This window comes from Sinocyclocheilus anshuiensis, unplaced genomic scaffold (genome assembly GCF_001515605.1).
Source record: "Sinocyclocheilus anshuiensis isolate Anshui unplaced genomic scaffold, SAMN03320099.WGS_v1.1 scaffold446, whole genome shotgun sequence".
NCBI classification, from domain to species: Eukaryota; Metazoa; Chordata; class Actinopteri; order Cypriniformes; family Cyprinidae; genus Sinocyclocheilus; species Sinocyclocheilus anshuiensis.
Window position 1 is genome coordinate 3,131,232 of NW_015544247.1, and position 18,489 is coordinate 3,149,720.

The following is an 18,489-nucleotide window of genomic DNA, read 5'->3' on the forward strand; positions in this document are numbered from 1 at the left end:
AAACCAAAACCGCAAGTGGAGTCACTGAATCATTTATTCAAGCAATTTGTTCAAAATCACTGATTCATTCAGAAACAAAGTTTTATGAATAGATTATTGAATCATTCACTCAAATGATTTTGTTAAAAAATGCAGATTCATTCAGTTCTGAAACACTGAATTTCACAATGTGAGTAACATGCTGTCAGCTCACACATCGTTAATTACAATTTTATCGTAGACAACAAATATCGCACACCTTTACAGTGGACCCCACTTTTTATAAAATATATATTTTTTGTGTTCCACAGAGGAAAGAAAATCATTCAAGTTTGAAACGATGTTAGTGTGAGTAAATGATGACAGATTTTTCATGTACATTCCTAAACACACAGGAACTAGCACACACCTCCAACAGACCTCATCATCACATGGGTTTGAGTCACCCTGACTGCCAATAATTCTTTGCCCTTCCTGACCTTTAGGATATTTCTTCTCGAGTGCTTCTGCCACGTGGAAGGGTTCAATCTCATCTCATTCCTATTTATTCCAGATCATATTGAACATATTGATTTTCTTCCTTTTAAGTACAGCTCTCTCCTACCATGACGTAGTGCCCTGATTCTGAGCAGACAGGGAAAGATATTATTTTAGTCTATAAGCAAGTAAAGTAAAAGCTCAGTTCAGGTGTTGTTCGTGCTGACTGCATTGCTGCAGCAAAACATCGCTCTTCTACGTTTGGACATAATGTGTGTAACCACTGTCGCCGTGAACTCCTCAGCAACGTCAGATCGAACTGAATGCAGAATATCAATGACCATCCTGACACTTGAGCGCTCAGAGGAATAAAGTGATCCAATTAGGCTTTCATTAAGCTTTAATGAAAATGCATAACTGCATGGCTGCTGGGTGCAGCCCTGTTATTGTCTCTGGAGAAATGCTAGGCATTGTGTCACATTAGCACACAAATAATATATCAAAACCACTTCAAGTATGCCAGGCTAGTGCATGATCTATCATCCCCTTGTACATACATTAATGCTGCTGAAGCCCAAGGGCCACAAATGAACAGTGGATAGATACAGGGAATTCAATCCTGGTGTCTTCCATCATGAAATAATGTATAGAAATCCTGGGCGCAGGGCAGAATAAAACAATAATCTGCAAGAGGCCCCGTGTTAATAAAAGACACCAACGCAGAAGAAATAATTAAGGCTGTAAATCAATGAAAACATTTTATTGAATTAAATGCTTAGCATAGCTGCATTGTTTTGAATCAAAAACGACAATAAAAACAGCATTGTGAAATATTAGTAAAATACTGTAAAATAATGTTTTCTATTTTAATATATTTTAAATTGTAATTATTCCAGTGATGGCAAAGCTGAATCTTCAGATCATTACTCCAGTCTTCAGTGTCACATGAACTTTCAGAAATCATTCTAATATGATGATTTGGTACTCAAGAAACATTTCTTATTATTACCAATTTTGAAGACTGTTGTATTGATTAATATTTGATTAACAGAAAGTTCAAGGAATTGCATTTTTTGCAATAGAATAATTTGGAATGAGCATGAGTAAATTATGATAGAATTTTTACTTTTGTTTGAGCTATCCCTTTAAGTTTAATGAATTCTACTGTTTCCAGATGCTACATTTATCACACACTGTTTTTCCACAGACTGTCTTATCGAACTGGGCAGGATACAGCCAACTGTGACACATGTCGTAACAGTGCCTGCATAATATACAGGTGAGTCTCTGATATTATATCTGAATCTCTCAGCTTGGCCAACATATTTATACTTGTTGAATTATTATTTTTTTCATTGTACATTTTGAAGTTTCATCTGAATCCTTGATTCAGAGATTCTTTGCGTACTAAGGCACACATTTGTACAAGTGCAACTGCAGTGTCCAATCATATTGTCAAATTTGTCTCTGTTGCAGTAAAGCTTTGAAGAACTAAAAAGTATAAAATCTGTGCTGTTAGCCTGAGCTCTTCTACCAATAAGAATTTTCAAATTTAAAATGAAAAATATCATGACTGAGTTCCTTTGATGCATCCCGCATATGGACTTCATACATTTTTAACAGACCGATTGAAAAATCCACTCAGAAACTGTAAAACTAGACCTTTTTTTCTTCAATGCAAGTGAAGTGTAATTGTATGATTCTCAGAAACATAACCATTCCTTTTAAATGGACACACACACACACACACACACACACACACACATACACATGGCTATGTATTCATTAATGTTTGTTTTGCAGCGATATGCTTGCACGTGGGAGCAAAACACAAACATTTTGCCTCTCAAGCATTTTTGTATTAATTCATTTACACATTGAAATCAAATGCAGTGACATGTACATAAAGGCATGCCATCTATCATCAGACAAATGCAGCATTTCACCGCCTACCAGACGACCCTGGAATACATTACTTGGGTCAGAAAAGAAATAAAAAATATGCAATTCAGTTTGCACAGTGAGGGAAGTCAAATACACACAGATATGTATCAGCATGTCAGTACTCTTTGAACACCGGCCCAGAGGACTGGAGTTACATTACTATAGAGAAGAGATAAAACACATTCACAAAAACTACAGTACACTCTAATGCACATAGTAATTGGTAATGTTGATTATTTAGGTGTAATTAGTAAATTAAGGAATTTTAAATCAATAATGAAATCTGTAAATATTATTTTTAAATAAATATTATTATTACTATATGTAATTATATTATATTATATTTTTATTATTATATATTTCTATTTAAATCATACAGATTTGGAACAACATAAGTAAACAACATGAGTAAATATTGCCAGAATTTTCATTTGTGGTTAAACAATCCCTTAAAGAGACTTTATGAAAAGTACAAATAAAAAGTAAATTTAAATCAGAGATTTTGCACTAGTGAGATATGATATTATTGCTTACATCTGTATTAAAGACTGTTTATTTGATTGTTAGTATGTTTATCGTGAATATTCATCCGTTCTGCTCAGGGGTGCTTCCGTTTGTTAAGTAAACCATGAAATTGAAGGATCTGATTTGTAAAAGCTATAATTGGTTCTCAGGAACAGTTCACAATGGAAAGACAGTGGGTTTGGGTGAGCAAAACAGCTGTGTTAAATTGCAGTTCAATGCCTTTTCCAGAGATCCCCTATAACCTACTACTGGAAGGTTCTTACAGAAGAGGACACGCTGTGACATTGGTATGAGAAGAATACTGAGCAGAAACAGAGAGAGACATGTATTGGTGAGGATGATGTGGTTGTCATAGTTACCAAAGTGATGAGGTGGTGAAGAGTGGAAAGGTGCTCCTAGCTTTGGTTGGGGTTAGTGAATCAGAGCAGTCTGTCTATGAATCTACTGTATGTGTGTGTGTGGTCAGACAAAACACTTCATTCTACACTATAGGGTTATCATGAACCACTTTCAGTAGCTGATACCAATACCAGTGAAATTTCACCAGTTTCTGTAAAAATTGTGAATTCACAGTAAAAAAATATATGTATTTATAGCGTTTTAATATTGCATTTAATAGTAATATTTCAACTAATACATATTAAATTAAAATAATGACATGCAGCTTTTAAGTATTTCTAAATAAAGTAAACAGTGCTTGAGGTTTTTCAGGCATAAAACAACAGAATTTAAAGGGACAGTTCACCCAAAAATGAACATTATCCTATAATTTACTCACCCTCAATTTATTCTAAGTGTATATGACTTTCTTCTTTCAGATGAATACAATCTCAGTTATTTAAAAAAAATATCCAGGCTCTTCCAAGCTTTATAATGACAGCGAATGGCTGTTGATATTCAATAGTCCAATAGAAGTCCAATAAAGTGCATAAATCTATCATAAAAAGTGCTCCACATGGCTCCGGTTAATGAAGGCCGTTATAAACCGTAATCTCTAGCTCCGCTAACTAATGTACTCATGTTCATGAGAAAGTGGCGTTCCAGTGGATGACACAGGACATAGGCGTAGCGTAAGTTCTCATTCAATACCTCCGTTGCTAATTCCAAAATGTCATTTTAGACCTGGTAACAGAGGCTTGAGTCGTTGATAGCAGACTAATGCAGTTCATAGTTCAAGTTATAAGAGAGAGAGAGAGAGAGATTAAGCGTTTGAATTACATTAGTCTGTGCGTCTCTCAACAGTGTTCAGCAGCTTCTCTACTAATAGCGAAACTTTAAAGGGTTAGTTCAGCCAAAAATGAAAATTCAGTCATTATTTATTCACTCTCATGTTGTTTCAAACCCGTAAGACCTTCGTTCGTCTTCGGAACACAAATTAAGATAATTTTGATTAAATCTGAGAGCTCTCTGACCCTGCATAGACAACAATGCAACTGAAATGTTTCCAGGTCAAAAGTACTGTTCAGAAGCTAAAAGAAGACTTTTTTGTGCGAAAAGAAAACAAAAATAAAGACTTTATTCAACAATTTTTCTCCTACTTATCCTGTCTGCAACGGCGCACCGCCATTGTGGAGAGTATCATGATGCATGAGCTTGCTTCCGCTTCATGTAAGGGAGCGCTCACTCTTAAAGGGGCCACGTCTCTATTTTACTCGTTACCTTTGGTTCAGCGATAGAGAAGAGTTTATTATGAAAGTCATGTTTAGTGATAGTTTAAAGATAAGTAATCAGGAATTCGTTTAAAATATAAAGATACTACTAATAATAAATCATTTCCAATCAGTAGCCTGTGTACAATGTAGCCTAATAGTAGGACACTCTTAAACTGGAACTTACTATTTGTTTATTCAGCTGGGCTTACAGCAATTCTAGTACTTTCATGCAGTGTAGCAGCAGTATCATAGAAATTTAGATTAATTGCGTTATTAGTGAATTATTAATAGCAGTATGCATAGCAAATCATAATCAAATAATATTTTTAGTGGCGGCAGCAGTAGATAGACTGTAGTTGCTGAAATTTCAGTGACTAAGCATGGATGGTAGTGAACTTTCAAAGCGAACAGACATTATTTGCATTTTGTTTATTTATAAAAGGGCTTAGCAATTCTAAGTACATTTGTGCAGCTGTAGCAGCAGTATGCATAGCTATTCAGATTGCATGTAGCGAATTTTAATAGCATCAGTATGCGTAGCAAATTCAGATGCAATGTTAGAAATAATATTAGCAGCAGCATACTTAGCAAGTCAAATTTTTACTGTAGCTTATATAGCAGTGGCAGCAGAAAGTATTTTGGTTGCATGAAATTTCAGTGATAACACATGGGGTAAGTAACTCTTTAAAATGAATTAGGCTTTTATTACTTTGTTTATTTAACAGGGCTTACAGAGATTTTGTGAACTCTTCAAATCGAAATAGGCATTATTTGTTTGCATTTGCTTGTTTAATAAAGATGCTTATAGTAATTCTAAGTACTTTTGTGCAGTTGTAGCAGCAGTTTGCATAGCTATTCAGATCGCAATTTCAGCGAATTATAATAGCAGCAGAATGCATAGCAAAATCAGATGCAATGTTAGAAACAATATAAGCAGCAGTCTGCATAGCAAATCAATTATTATTATTGCTAATATAGCAGTGGCAGCAGAAAGTACTTTAGCTGCATGAAATTTCAGTGATAATGCATGGATGGTAAGTGAACTCTTTAGGTGAAATAAGCATTTTATTCTTTGCTTATTCAACAGGGCTTACAGCAGGTTTTGTGCAGCAGCTGTAGATTATGCTTATCAAATTCTGATTACATATTATAACTGCAGTAGCTCGCACAGTACTCATACTACAACATTGCGATTATCATTAAAAGCAACAGCATGTATTACAACTCAGTACTGAAATATTAGTGAATATTATCAATAGCAGCAGTAGCAGAAGTAAATAATCAATGTCGTTGCGTGAGGGTACAGTGAAAAGCTTGCTGGTAGTGATCACGGTGCCACGCTGAAACAGTACACGTGGAAGCAGCAAATAGGGCTTTGGTTACCGTCGGGAATTGTTGCATGGCCGTATCGCATTGTGTTGGGTTCTATTGATTTTGTTATATTGTGCCGCTCGCGTCTGGTGTAGACACTGTGATAGAAAAAAAATGAGACATTTGCCGATGCCTAATTAATGGAGCTTACAGAAGTTCAGTTTCTTTAAGCAGTAGCAGCAGCATTGGCATTCAGTCATCGAGAATATAAATTTTCTCAGCAGCAGTATGCATAGCATTTTTATGTTGTAAATTTTTATTTGGTCATGATTAAATTAAACAGCAGCAGTATGTACAGTAAAATCAGAAAGCAGTGTAGCAATAATATTACAGCATAGTAGCATACAAAGCAGACACTGCATTAAAATAAAGTCACTGTAGTGTCTTGCTAAGACCATCTTGGCCACGCATTTAGCTTATGATTTTATCATACAATGCAAACATTATTGTCTTAATATGCATACAAATATTTTAAATAATCAAAATAAGTGAGCAGCTGCTTTTTAGGCAGAATTAGTTCTGGGCATATGACACCACAACTACAGGGTGTACAGAGATTTATGCTTATGTGATTAATACTTTTGTTAGCTCATTAATAGTTTAAAGGTAAGTATTTCCATTGCAGTAACATTGATGAATGACTACTATTGAATGACAAATTTAAAACTATTTGCTCAGGTCACTTGAGCCTGAGTCAGGTGGTTGCTGGGGGTTACTTCATCTATCGGCCCACAACGTGATTCCTGTTTGTTAATGACACACATAGTGTGCATTTCTACCTAGGTAAGTTTGAGTTATTGGCTCAGACACACATAGTTATTTAGGTCATTAGTTAAATAAACCTAAGGGTACAGCACCCAGGTTCACATTGCTAAGCCACTAGTTTAAACTATCTGGTCAACTGATCAGGTACACACAGCAATAGTCCACTATAGTGGTCGACCGATATATCGCCAAGGCCGATATATCGTCCGAAATTTGTCATTTTTCAAATATCGGCATCGGCCGATACATTTTTCTGTTTTGCCGATGCGTTCGATGCGGGACTTTTATTTTGATGGCGCTGAGAGCGGCAGTGCCTGAGCGCACAGTACTCACATTCTCCCTCTTGTTTGCCGTCGTCGTTAACAGTTCTGTCTAATATGGATAGAAGTCTGTCTAATAATCTGATAGAACTGTTAAACAAAGGAATTAAAATGTATACAAAAAGTATTATAATGATTGCTTTTATATTATTAGTAATAGAAAGGCAAACATTATAATACTTTCTCGTTTGCCGTCAGCATTCAGCAAATACGCATTTACATCATTTAAACAAATCTTTGAATGGCTAATGAAAATTTTATTTCACAAACCTTGCAAACTTAGTCTAATCCAGTTGTGAGATCTTGTGAAGTTTGCATGTGACCTGCATGATTGCTGTGTGACTTTCGGTCCATGCGAATTGAATGCTTTAAACATTAAATTCATGATTTCAAATTATGCTGCGCTTTATGCATTTGCCCACTGTCATATTCATGTAATTGTCACTGTGTGCTTTAAAAGTATAAGTATGTTTATTTTACAAATGTATTTTTTTTATCCATTTTCAAATGATTTCTAATTTCTTAAATATTAATTAAAATAAATACAATTATATCGGCTTTATATCGGCCATCGGCCACCCTGCTTTCCAAGATATCGGCATCGGCAGTCAAAAAACCAATATCGGTCGACCACTAGTTCACTAGCGTTAAGCCATTCGGCAAAGCAGGCCCAGGCTCACATAAATAGCAAACACACAGTCTCATGGCTCTCCGGAGCAGCAGCAGTACATATGTCTTGGCAATAGACCTGCTTGTTCTGGGGGGTTTTATCTTTTCATCTCTCTTCTGCCTTATAGGGATGATTTCAAGCATGTTATTTTATAGAAGCAGTATGCTTTCAATCTTATAGCAGCGTACATATTTCAGCGGTTTTGTTTATCTTCTTTTCCAGCTTTGTTGGGGGGTTATTTTATATGCTAAGTGTGCAGCAGCAGTATGTCTTAAATACTCACAGCACTGTATCGCCCTATGCATTCGCAGTAGCAAGTTCCCGTACTTGCTTGCAGCAGCAGCAATAATCTACAACTACAGCAATAACCAGCAGCAGCAGCGTAGCAGATCTATTCCGCCAAGACTAAATACATTAACATTGTCATAAACATTACCATGCTAAGTTATTCTGAGAGTTGTCATGATTGTACTGAAATCATTTGGCGAAGTGATATGGACATGCAATGCGGTCAAGAGTTGCCTGGAACTACATTCGCCATACGTTTCCCTAGATAAATGCACACCTTAGAACATTCATCAGCCAATCAGATTCAAGCATTCAACGGCCCTGTAGTATAAGGACATTTAGATAACTGCTCATTAGGGATTCACCGAAATGAAAATTCTTGGCCGAAGCCGAACAGAATGAAACACTGGGCCAAAGGCTGAATACCAAACATGGTTTTTCATGTTTTTACCTCATTTTGCCATTTAAAATATAATTTAAATAGCCAAAATGTGCTTTTTACTGTTTTGTTTTGCTTTTCAAAGAAAAAATAAATTACAAAACAACAATTTTAAAAATATTTACTTAACACTGAACATTTTTTAACTTTCTAGCGGACATTATACCAATAAAGCACAATTTAACTTAAAATTAACAAGTTAGGAAAATAATATTTTTTGGCCATTTTTGACCCCCTTCTTGAATCAGGCATATATTTTTTACTGTACAAATAAATTCAGCCTTCCTGAGCAGAAGAGACTTCTTTGTGTGAATGTTATAATAAATGTATTAATAGAGCTTTTGTAATTTTTATTATCATTATTATTGTCTTTTTTATTTTATTTGACAGAACAACAGTAAAATTACATTATGATATATAACTTAGAATAACATTTATGAATGTTGATGGAGTTGCTTTTTCTCAGCTTTTATTTTGACGGAAACCCGCAGGAAGACCTCAGTGCTTTTTGTTGACAACAGCAGATTTATGCCACAAGCAACTAGTGCCACAAGCTTGTGCAGCGCTGTCAGAATACAGTATATGCAAAGCGCATGTTTATTAGAAAACACAACGTTCTGCAGTTTAAGGGCATTTCGCAATTTCAAACATCATACAGTAACCAGCAACAACCACTGCTTCCTCTTCTCATTAAAGACGAGATGCAGCACTAAACAACAGTCTCTCGATTATATTATATTATATTATATATATATATATATAAAGGTCAAAGTTCATTGTTCATTTAGTGTACTCCACATGACCCATACAGGGTTTAAAATGGATGCCAGCATGGTGTAAGATACCTCTTGCTGTTCCTCCATCACAACTTTCTCAAAGGAACACAGAAGGCACTGTAAGAGAGCAGCATGCTCCCAGCAAACAACCAACTAGCTGTCTGCAGCATACTGTGCCACATTGTTGTTTTAAACAATGGCACGTCCTTCTTTCAACCCAAAGTATTTAATGTGTATTTCTCTTCCAAACATTGGCAACAGTGAAAGCTTTGCGTGAGCTTTTGAGTACTAAGACACTGAGTACTTTGAATACTACATTGGAACTGTTTTTGTGTCAAATGCTATATTACAGTGTATATATCATTATAATGTAATGTAATGTAATATTATATTATATTATATTATATTATATTATATTATATTATATTATATTATATTATATTATTCACCCAATTTTATACATTTACATACATTTTCTATGTGCTACACAACTGGCCTTAATCTGTACATTTATTTACTGTTAAATGTATTGAAAATGGCATAAGAAATATTCATGAACAGCTAAGCACCTTTCTGCTAATATGGATTTACAGAGAGTCCAACCATGCAACCTTGTTAAGAAAATTAAAAATAATGATTCAAATAGCAGATTAAAAAGGTATTCTAGGAAAAAAAGGTCAGCACTGCTGTTTGCAGTTTTGTGTAAAATGCAAAAATGGGCCAATTAAAAAAATGACCCTGATTTTCTTTAGCTGTGTGTATAGTGAGTATAATAAGCAACTTCCAAACTATATATTGTGGGCATTTCTTTTTTCTGAACCTTTAGTGCGCTTTTGTGGAGTCTTGATGCTTGATTCTCATTTCACATTTGCATCAGTTCAACTAAGCTCAAATTCTTTGTGCTCTTGTTTGGCACGCGTATCTAAGAGAACATGGCTACAAAGATTCTTATCAAATGACCAGTGCACCAGAACATATGGCAAAAACAGCATCGGCTTTATAATCCTAGGACTTAATTCCTCACTGAACCATAAGACTTGCTGAATATGTTCTCAAAGCTGAGCATGTGTACAAATTGGTTAAAAATAAGCCTACTTTGCAGGATGAGGCCTTGCATTGGCAGTTAATGGTGTCACTGTTAAAGCTTTAATAGAAATATCATAGGAAACATTCTGTCATTATTTACTCACCCTCATGTTATTCCAAACCTGAATGAAACGTTTCTCTTTTCTGTGGAAGACAAATAAATAACCCAGTCGTGTGAAGATATAAGAAGAATGTAAAATAAAATAAATAGGTCAGCTGCATAATATATGGCGATGCAAACAGCAAAACTTCTGTGCAAAATAGTATCAGCATGCCCAAGCGCTTCAAAGCATTTGCACCTGTGTATACATTATTGTACATACACGTCTGTATATTTTTACATTCTCATATGTCAAAATATTGAAGCCAGCATGGTGTGATTTTGCTGCGATGCCTCTGTAGTTGGACACATACTGGGAGACAGATAGCGACAGAACAAACAGCCCGACCTGTGGCCGTCCTGCCACAGCCTCTGTCCTCGGGGTGCTCTGACAGGAGACAGACATGACTCATTCATCAGAAGTAGGAAAAAAAATAACCATTAGAGTTTGAAATAGTGGCAACCATCAGTTTTTCTTGCACGTTGTCCAAGATAACTCCCTGTGGTATTCCTACAGTTCGCATTTAGCACCTTTTTCCTTCCAACTTCATTTATTTTGTGCCACGTCTCACGGCGGCCCAGTGGGTATCTACAGACGCTTGGCAATATCCTTCCTTCTAGGAGCTTATGAAAAAGGCCCATTAATGGTGCCAAATACAGTTGCGGTTTGTTCCATTTGGATCTGTATATACGAAGTATCTTTCGTGCATCAGTGATCATGGTGTGATGCAGATATCCTCCTCTCACTTTCAAAGGCTGCAATATTTCTCATTATAAGCAGCAAGTCAGTTTCCATTAAGTATTTATGAACCAGGAATAAACTGGGTAAATCGTGTGCTTTGTGCATGCTCCAGATGATTTCTCAAAATGTAGGAAAGTGTCCCCGTTCTCTCTCTATTTTTCTCAGCCTAACACCCTTGCAGCTCAGAGAAATACAGCTTAATCACAATGGCTGTGCTCACACAGATGCAGAATACAATCGTCAGTCTTGTTTTAGAGTGATAAATATGGCTGCGTTCACACAAAGTTTGGTTAGTAGTGAAAGCGACAATTGCATTTTATATTCAAACAACAAACCTAACTTCAATTTTTAGGGCTCACAAATGCATTTTATGTAAACTTGTGTTAATAAGTTAATTTTTATATTTTTAACCATGCATTTTTATAAAATCATACTAATTTATATATTTTAATCAAACATGATGGAATTTTTTAAAAATGAGACAAATCAACTAATCACAGAAAACATCACATAATTTATACTAATACTAATTAATGTTAGTGCTGTTGTTTTCTCAACATGATTATGTCACTTCCTTCAGCATTATGCCTTCCTGGAGACTTTTTTTTAGTGGAAAAATGAATGGAAACTGATAGTAGTTCTCAACCATGGGACTGGGGTCCACTAGGGGGCCTCAGCAAACTTCCAAAGGGCCGCAGGAGGTTTATTATATCATAATTAATAATTTATTATTAATAAAATAATCTAAAATTAGTTCAGTACTTGAAACTTCAAGAATCACACAATGAATTACTTTATTACCAATATTTATAGCTTCTGTGTAAAAAAAAAAGTTGAAAAACAGTTTGAAAACAAGCAGCGTTGTCATAATTACAGCAGAAATAATGGATATATCATATCCTATATGGGAGAGGGCATTCAAATATTTTGTTGGACAATGGGGGTCAAAAATTGAGAATTAAATTATAACTTTATAATTTTATAACTTTATGAAGTTATAATTTAATTACTAATTAAAACAGTGTTCCTAAGAAAACATGTTGTGTTTGAACTATTAATCAGAGAGAGGGGAAAAAGGAAAATCAATTTGACTATTTAATAAAGAATTTCCGTTTTTTTCCCGATATCTTTATGTTCACCTTCTTGTGATACTGTAGTTAAATCTTAATTAATCTGTAATCAAATAATTCGAAAATATTAACTATATTAACTATACACATCTAAAATGTGAATCTATACAGTGGGTTCCAAAAGTCTGGGACCAATACTGATTGATCGATTGATTGATTGATTGATTGATTGATTTAACAATTAAAAAAAGTTTAAATACTTTTAAAGAGAGTGAACATTCATGAGTTTGGATGGCGGCACTCACTAGTGCTGAACACTGTGCTCACTCAGCACTAATAATAAGCAGATCAGTTCTTCACTACCAAACAGAGGAGAGGAAACAGAAGACAAGATGAAGTCTGATTGTCTGATTGCCAAAAATCTCATTTCTGTCAGGACCACTATCGTCAAAGATGATTGACAATTAGCATACAGTTTGGATTGGCGGTATGGTTCTGTTCTGGGGCCCTGAGCTGGCAAGAGCAGCCAGTGAGGAAGTGCTGATTGTGACACCTGTTGTTGGCATATAGTGGACTGGACAAGTTCACTCTGCGGCTGCCATCTCAAGGCAAGCACAATGTGGCCATTCGTCACCTGACGGGCCCCGTCCTTCAGCACCACTTCAGCCTGTCCTGTCCTCACAGCACCTCATGAATCCAGACAAATGGACACAAGCGGGTCACGTGTCAGGTTGGTGGAGGACGAGTGGTTAGTCGGAATGAGAGGTGGCAGAGATACCCAGCAATGTGCACAGCAGGGATGGACATCAGTGACGCTCGAGCAGATATTACAGACGGAGCTTGATAATAATCCACTCACTTCAGTAAAACCCTCAGAAATGATCCAGCTGATCTCTCGCACCAGCCTCCGCTCACTCGGATAAAAACCTTTAGGCCTGCTTCTTAAATCAATTGCTATCTTGACTCGTACTGGAACATAATATATTTGACATTGTTGTGTCCAAGATTGAGCTTTTCTTTTAATACAGCCTCTCATTGACTGAACCTATTACAGTTTGTCCCTGCGGTAAAGTGCTTGAACATAATATCTGTGGGGTCTGACGGGCCAGGTTTGTACCCTGTCATTGACCGAAGCTCACGGCTGAATGTTTGTATGCCTGAATAAAGGATGATGTTCAGTGTTACTGTGATTAAATATTTAGCTTCATGTCTACAACCCCCCTGAGTTTGACCGTATGTATTTTTGTGTGTGTATGTTTCTGCATTACAGCAAAACAGTCAAGCAAATAATTGAGCAAGAACCTGGGTCACTTATATTTGATGTTAACAACAGGGAGTTTTTTCAACAACCCCCTATTTATACCTGCAGCGCTTTATTAAAAATCAATTTCAAATTAAATTCCTGTGAATTTACTGGAAGCTAAAAGGATAGTTCACACAAAAAATGAAAATTCATTTACTCACCTCCATGTCATTTCAAACCCGTATGACTTTCTTCCATGGAACATAAAGAGATGTTTTGCACAATGTCTAAACTGCTCATTTCCAAATAGTTTTTGGGTGAGGAATATTTAGATATTTCATATTTTTTAATTATTTTCATATTTTGTTAAAGTGTGTATTAAAATGTATACTTTGATGTTCTTTTTGAAAAAATTATATGCATTTGGAACAAACACACACACACGCATGCACACACACGCACACACACGCACACACGCACTAATTTAAAAGTTTGGGATACGGTTTGTTTGTAAGTTTGAAAGTGTCATATACTCACGAATGTTACAAAAAATAAAAAATACAATAAAAACAGTAATATTAGTAAATATTACTACAATTCAAAATAACTGTTTTTAAAATATAAATGTATAAATATAATGTATAATAAATGTATTTTAAAATGTAATTCATTTCTGTGAGGGCAAAGCTGAATATTCAGTAGCCATTAATCCAGTCTTCAGTGTCACATGATCCTTCAGAAATCAATCTAATATGTGACCCTGGACCACAAAATCAGTCATAAGGGTCAATTTTTCAAAATTGAGATTTATACATAATCTGAAAGCTGAATAAATAAGCTTTACATTGATGTATGGTTTGATAGGACAATATTTGGCAGAGATACAACTATTTGAAAATCTGGAATTTGAGGGTGCAAAAAAATAAACATATTGAGAAAATCGCCTTTAAAGTTGTCCGAATGAAGTTCTTAGCAATGCATATTACTAATCAAAAATTAAGTTTTGATATATTTACGGTAGGAAATTTACAAAATATCTTCATGGAACATGAACTTTATTTAATATCCTAATGATTTTTGGCATAAAAGAAAAATCTATCATTTTTGGTTATTGCTACAAATATACCCGTGCTACTTATGACTGGTTTTGTGGTGCAGGGTCACATATGCTGATTTGGAGCCCAAAGACATTACTAATTATTAATGTTGAAAAAAAAAATTGTACTGCTTAATTAATTTTGTGGAAACCATGCTTCATTTTTTCAGGATTCTTTGATGAATAAAAGTTCAAATTCAAACAGCATTTGTTTGAAATAGAAATCTGTTGTAACATTCACTTTTGATCAATTTTTTTATTTAATGGCCTTAAAATAAATTATATATATCATTCTTGTTTTTTTAACAGAAACATGTTTTGTAGAAACAGCCATTATATAATGTTAAATCTTATAATAACTATATTATTATAAATGTTTATAATTCCATTTAAAGCTGTCCAACAAGTTTAATCTTGTACTCATATCATAGCTTGTACATTTATTTATTTATTTGTATAGTAGGACTTTTCCTTTTTCAATGGTAAAAAGGATGTTTGAATTGAATGTGGCTGTTACAGATTGATTGCATTTGTTGTTGCAAAACCCCATATAGCAGAAGAGAATCCTCTTCTTAGGATAATCCTAAAACATCATCTCCATTCTGAACCAGGTTTGCAGCTCCTGCAATTGTTTGCTGTGCATTGATCACCAGCCACCCATATGTTTCACACCCCCCTGCTGGTAGTGTGCACAAGGTAACTGCTCAGGTTTTTCCAGTGATTAATTGCTAAGCGTAGTTTAGCCCAACCCGGAGCAGAAACACGCTGCTGTTCCATTCTCTTTCACCCTCAGAGAGTCTGCCGAGAATCGCTGAGCTTTCACAAGTTCTGTAAATAGACAAACCAAACACTGTCTCCAGCTTCTAAATATATCATGCCAGAGAAGTTTTTCTGATCATTTGTGAAAATCCAGGACAGATTTGAAAATGAGATGCAGATCGCTTTGTCTCCGAGGGTTTTAGTCTGTTTTTAGTGCGTTCTGTTGTCTCGATACACATGTAGTGGGAAAAAGTCCTTGGTTTAAGGTTTGTTTGTGTGGAATTGTGATAAAACGCTATCGTATTTTCAAAGGCTTTAAAATTCAGTGCAAAATTCCATAATGAACTGAACGATTAACGTCTGCGTTTCACCAGCTTTTAATTAAACGAAATGTGTGCGTTATCCAATACAAAACTTTAAATGAAAGCCAAAGGGCTCGATTGTCATATATAGTCAAGCGCTCCTTAGCACAAACCAAACAAACCCTCAGTGTAAAGACGGAGATAAACATAATTGACTCTCATGCTGCAATTTGGTTAGAGAGCTCTCTTTTTTTGCACAAATCTTTTATAAATGGATGTAATTGATGAGTCAAACAGCATTGATTTCCAATACGCTCATTTGTAGTGCGGGAAAGTGAAAAGAAGGGGAGCGAGTGAGGAATGGGGCAGTTGAAAGTGAGTGGTACTGATGGGCTGTGTGTGATTGGTCTGTCTGTCTCTGTTCTTTACACGGATGAGTCAGACGCTGCTTTGTGAATGATTTAATTTAGATCAGATTAAAGCTGTCTCTGATGGTTAATCTGGGAGTTTAGCCACTGCAATCATCAGGAATCATCTGATTGTCATGGGATTATGACTTTAGAGGGAAGACTAGGTCAGACTGTGGCTGTGCGAGGACAGTCAAATACACACAAACAAACGCTGAGACTGAGCTAAACAGCTTAGTCATGATGTTAGAGGTCAGGAATGAGGTGGTGTACGCTCGTGACATTTTCTAAGGCAGACAGCACTCGAACATGAAACGGCATTTGCAACTCATTTTACTGTCAAATTATTACTGGGTGAAAGAGGATTGCAAAAGGAAGTAGAAAAAAAATTGATTACATTCATTGGGAACTGATTGTTAAAATTGTGCAAAACAATGGCTAAATAATGTAATATTTCAAAATAATATTTTAATATTATTATAATAAAACACCCTACTGTTGAAAATGTTGGGGTCGGCCTTTTAATCTCTCTGAAAGAAGTCTCTTATGCTCAGTCTCTTATTTGATTAAAAATACAGTAAAAAATAAAGTTATAGTGAAATATGATTACAATTTAAAATAACTGTTTTCTATTTGAATATATTTGAAAATGTAATTTGTTCCTGTGATTCAAAGCTGAATTTTCAGCAGTCATTACTCCAGACTTCAGTGTCACATGATGCTTCAGAAATCATTATAATATGCTGATTTACTGTTTAATAAATATTTGTTATTACTATTAATGGTGAAAACAGTTGTGCTGCTTAATATTTTTTGTGGAAACATAACATTCATAATATTTTTCTGGATTCTTTGATGATTAGAAAGTTCAAAAGAACAACATTTATTTAAAATAGTTTTTAAATATATTCTTTTATGTCACTTGATATATTAAATGAATCCTTGCCAAATAAAGTATTATTTTCTTTTAAAAAACAATTAAATTAAAAAATATATATATTGCATTTTTAAATAATATTTTATTATATTAATAATATAAAAACAGACAAAGTGGTGTCAGAGGAAAGGGAAATTAGTTTCAGGGGTGTTATTGCATGGAAAATATATTGATGCACTTTGGAATAGATTTTTGGGATGTTGATGATGAAACAGGCACAGTAAGATAAGGAAAATTATAAAAAAAAAAGTGAATGGAGTAAAATTTTATTTATTGTTAACTTTAATTGGACTAATTTAGGTCCTCATCCAGACAATTCTGTGTAATCTGCAATTTCAATTCTCTGTGTGTATGTGCTGTACATGTGGAAGAATTGACAATAAAGCAGACTTGACTTGACTTGATGATCTCTATACATTATCCTCACCTAAAATGTTCCCTTTTTCTCTTTTAGTGTGGAACTAGATTTTAAACTTCAAGAGGACAAACTTCAGCCCTTAATGAAGAGACTGTGTCCATTAGAAGAGCCGTCCTACCCCTCTCTGCCTTACACACATGAGGTGTTCACCTCCACACCCAAACGCAAGTCCAAGACTGTGACCAAGAAGCATGCGCGATGGAAACTCTGGTTCCTCTAACATATGGATTCAGGATCCCTGAAACCATCACAAACAGGCAAATTCTAGTGGAATTTTGCTTGACTAATTGGATATATATGGAGAAATGCTCACTGCTAGTTACCGTTTTGGAACATGCATCACGGGATCCACTGAGCGACTGGATTTTAGTAAGGAATAACAGTTGTTTTCTAATCATGACCCTCTGATGAACCCTCTGAGTTTGGGAACTGCTGAATTCACCTGATCTCACATTTTTCAATGGGATTACACATTGATCCTTAGGTTTAGTCAAGTTAGCAAGGTAAGAGAGCAGGGATGATTGTTGGTGTGCTGTGTGTGTGTGTGTGTTTTCCAGTGTCTAACTGAGATCTCTCTCTTCTTTCTACATTTATCCAATTTTACTTTAGGGACCCTGCAGAGGCGACAAGAAACTTCAAAGCTAAACGCTAGCTTGCTACAAAACTACTTTGGAGCCGTACATCAAAGACATCTAATCAGCAAAGCACAAACTGTTGAGAATTATAAAGTAGATTTGATAGCTGAGATATACCTCTGTCTGTTTCTCAGTCTTTCTTTCTTTCTTTCTTTCTTTCTTTCTTTCTCAAAGTCTCTCACCTCTTCAATTTTAAATGAAAATCGATTATCATTCTATGACAGAATAAATGAAACGAATGAAATGAAATGAGTGAGTAAATGCAGAATCAGATGACTGCATGCACTAATAATCAATAACTTTGTAGAGATATTTTTCTGGAAAATGTTGAGAATGCACAATTAGAAATGGTTAGGTTGTAAAAAGGGTTTACACACTGGTGTTCTCAAAAAAAAAGTTAATAATAATAATAATAATTTATGAAAATACAGTAATTTGTCTTTCAATGATATAGATTTCTGCTTCAAATAATGGGCCATCAATATTTC

At 35.1% G+C, this 18,489-nt stretch overlaps 1 protein-coding gene across 2 annotated transcripts in view; it reads left to right on the forward strand.

Annotated features, from left to right (window-relative positions):
- insyn2ab (inhibitory synaptic factor 2Ab) overlaps positions 1-18,082 on the forward strand; it is a 38,977-nt gene extending 20,895 nt beyond the window's left edge. The window contains exons 4-6 of one of the 2 annotated variants that reach the window (XM_016498481.1): positions 1,664-1,735; positions 17,403-17,869; positions 17,976-18,082. In XM_016498481.1, the coding sequence (XP_016353967.1) occupies positions 1,664-1,735; positions 17,403-17,586 (256 nt within the window). In that variant the 3' untranslated portion in view covers positions 17,587-17,869; positions 17,976-18,082. Of the gene's footprint in view, positions 1-1,663; positions 1,736-3,153; positions 3,386-17,402; positions 17,870-17,975 lie in introns of those variants that run through there. The other variant, XM_016498482.1, reaches the window with a different exon arrangement.
- Positions 18,083-18,489: the final 407 nt, after the last annotated feature.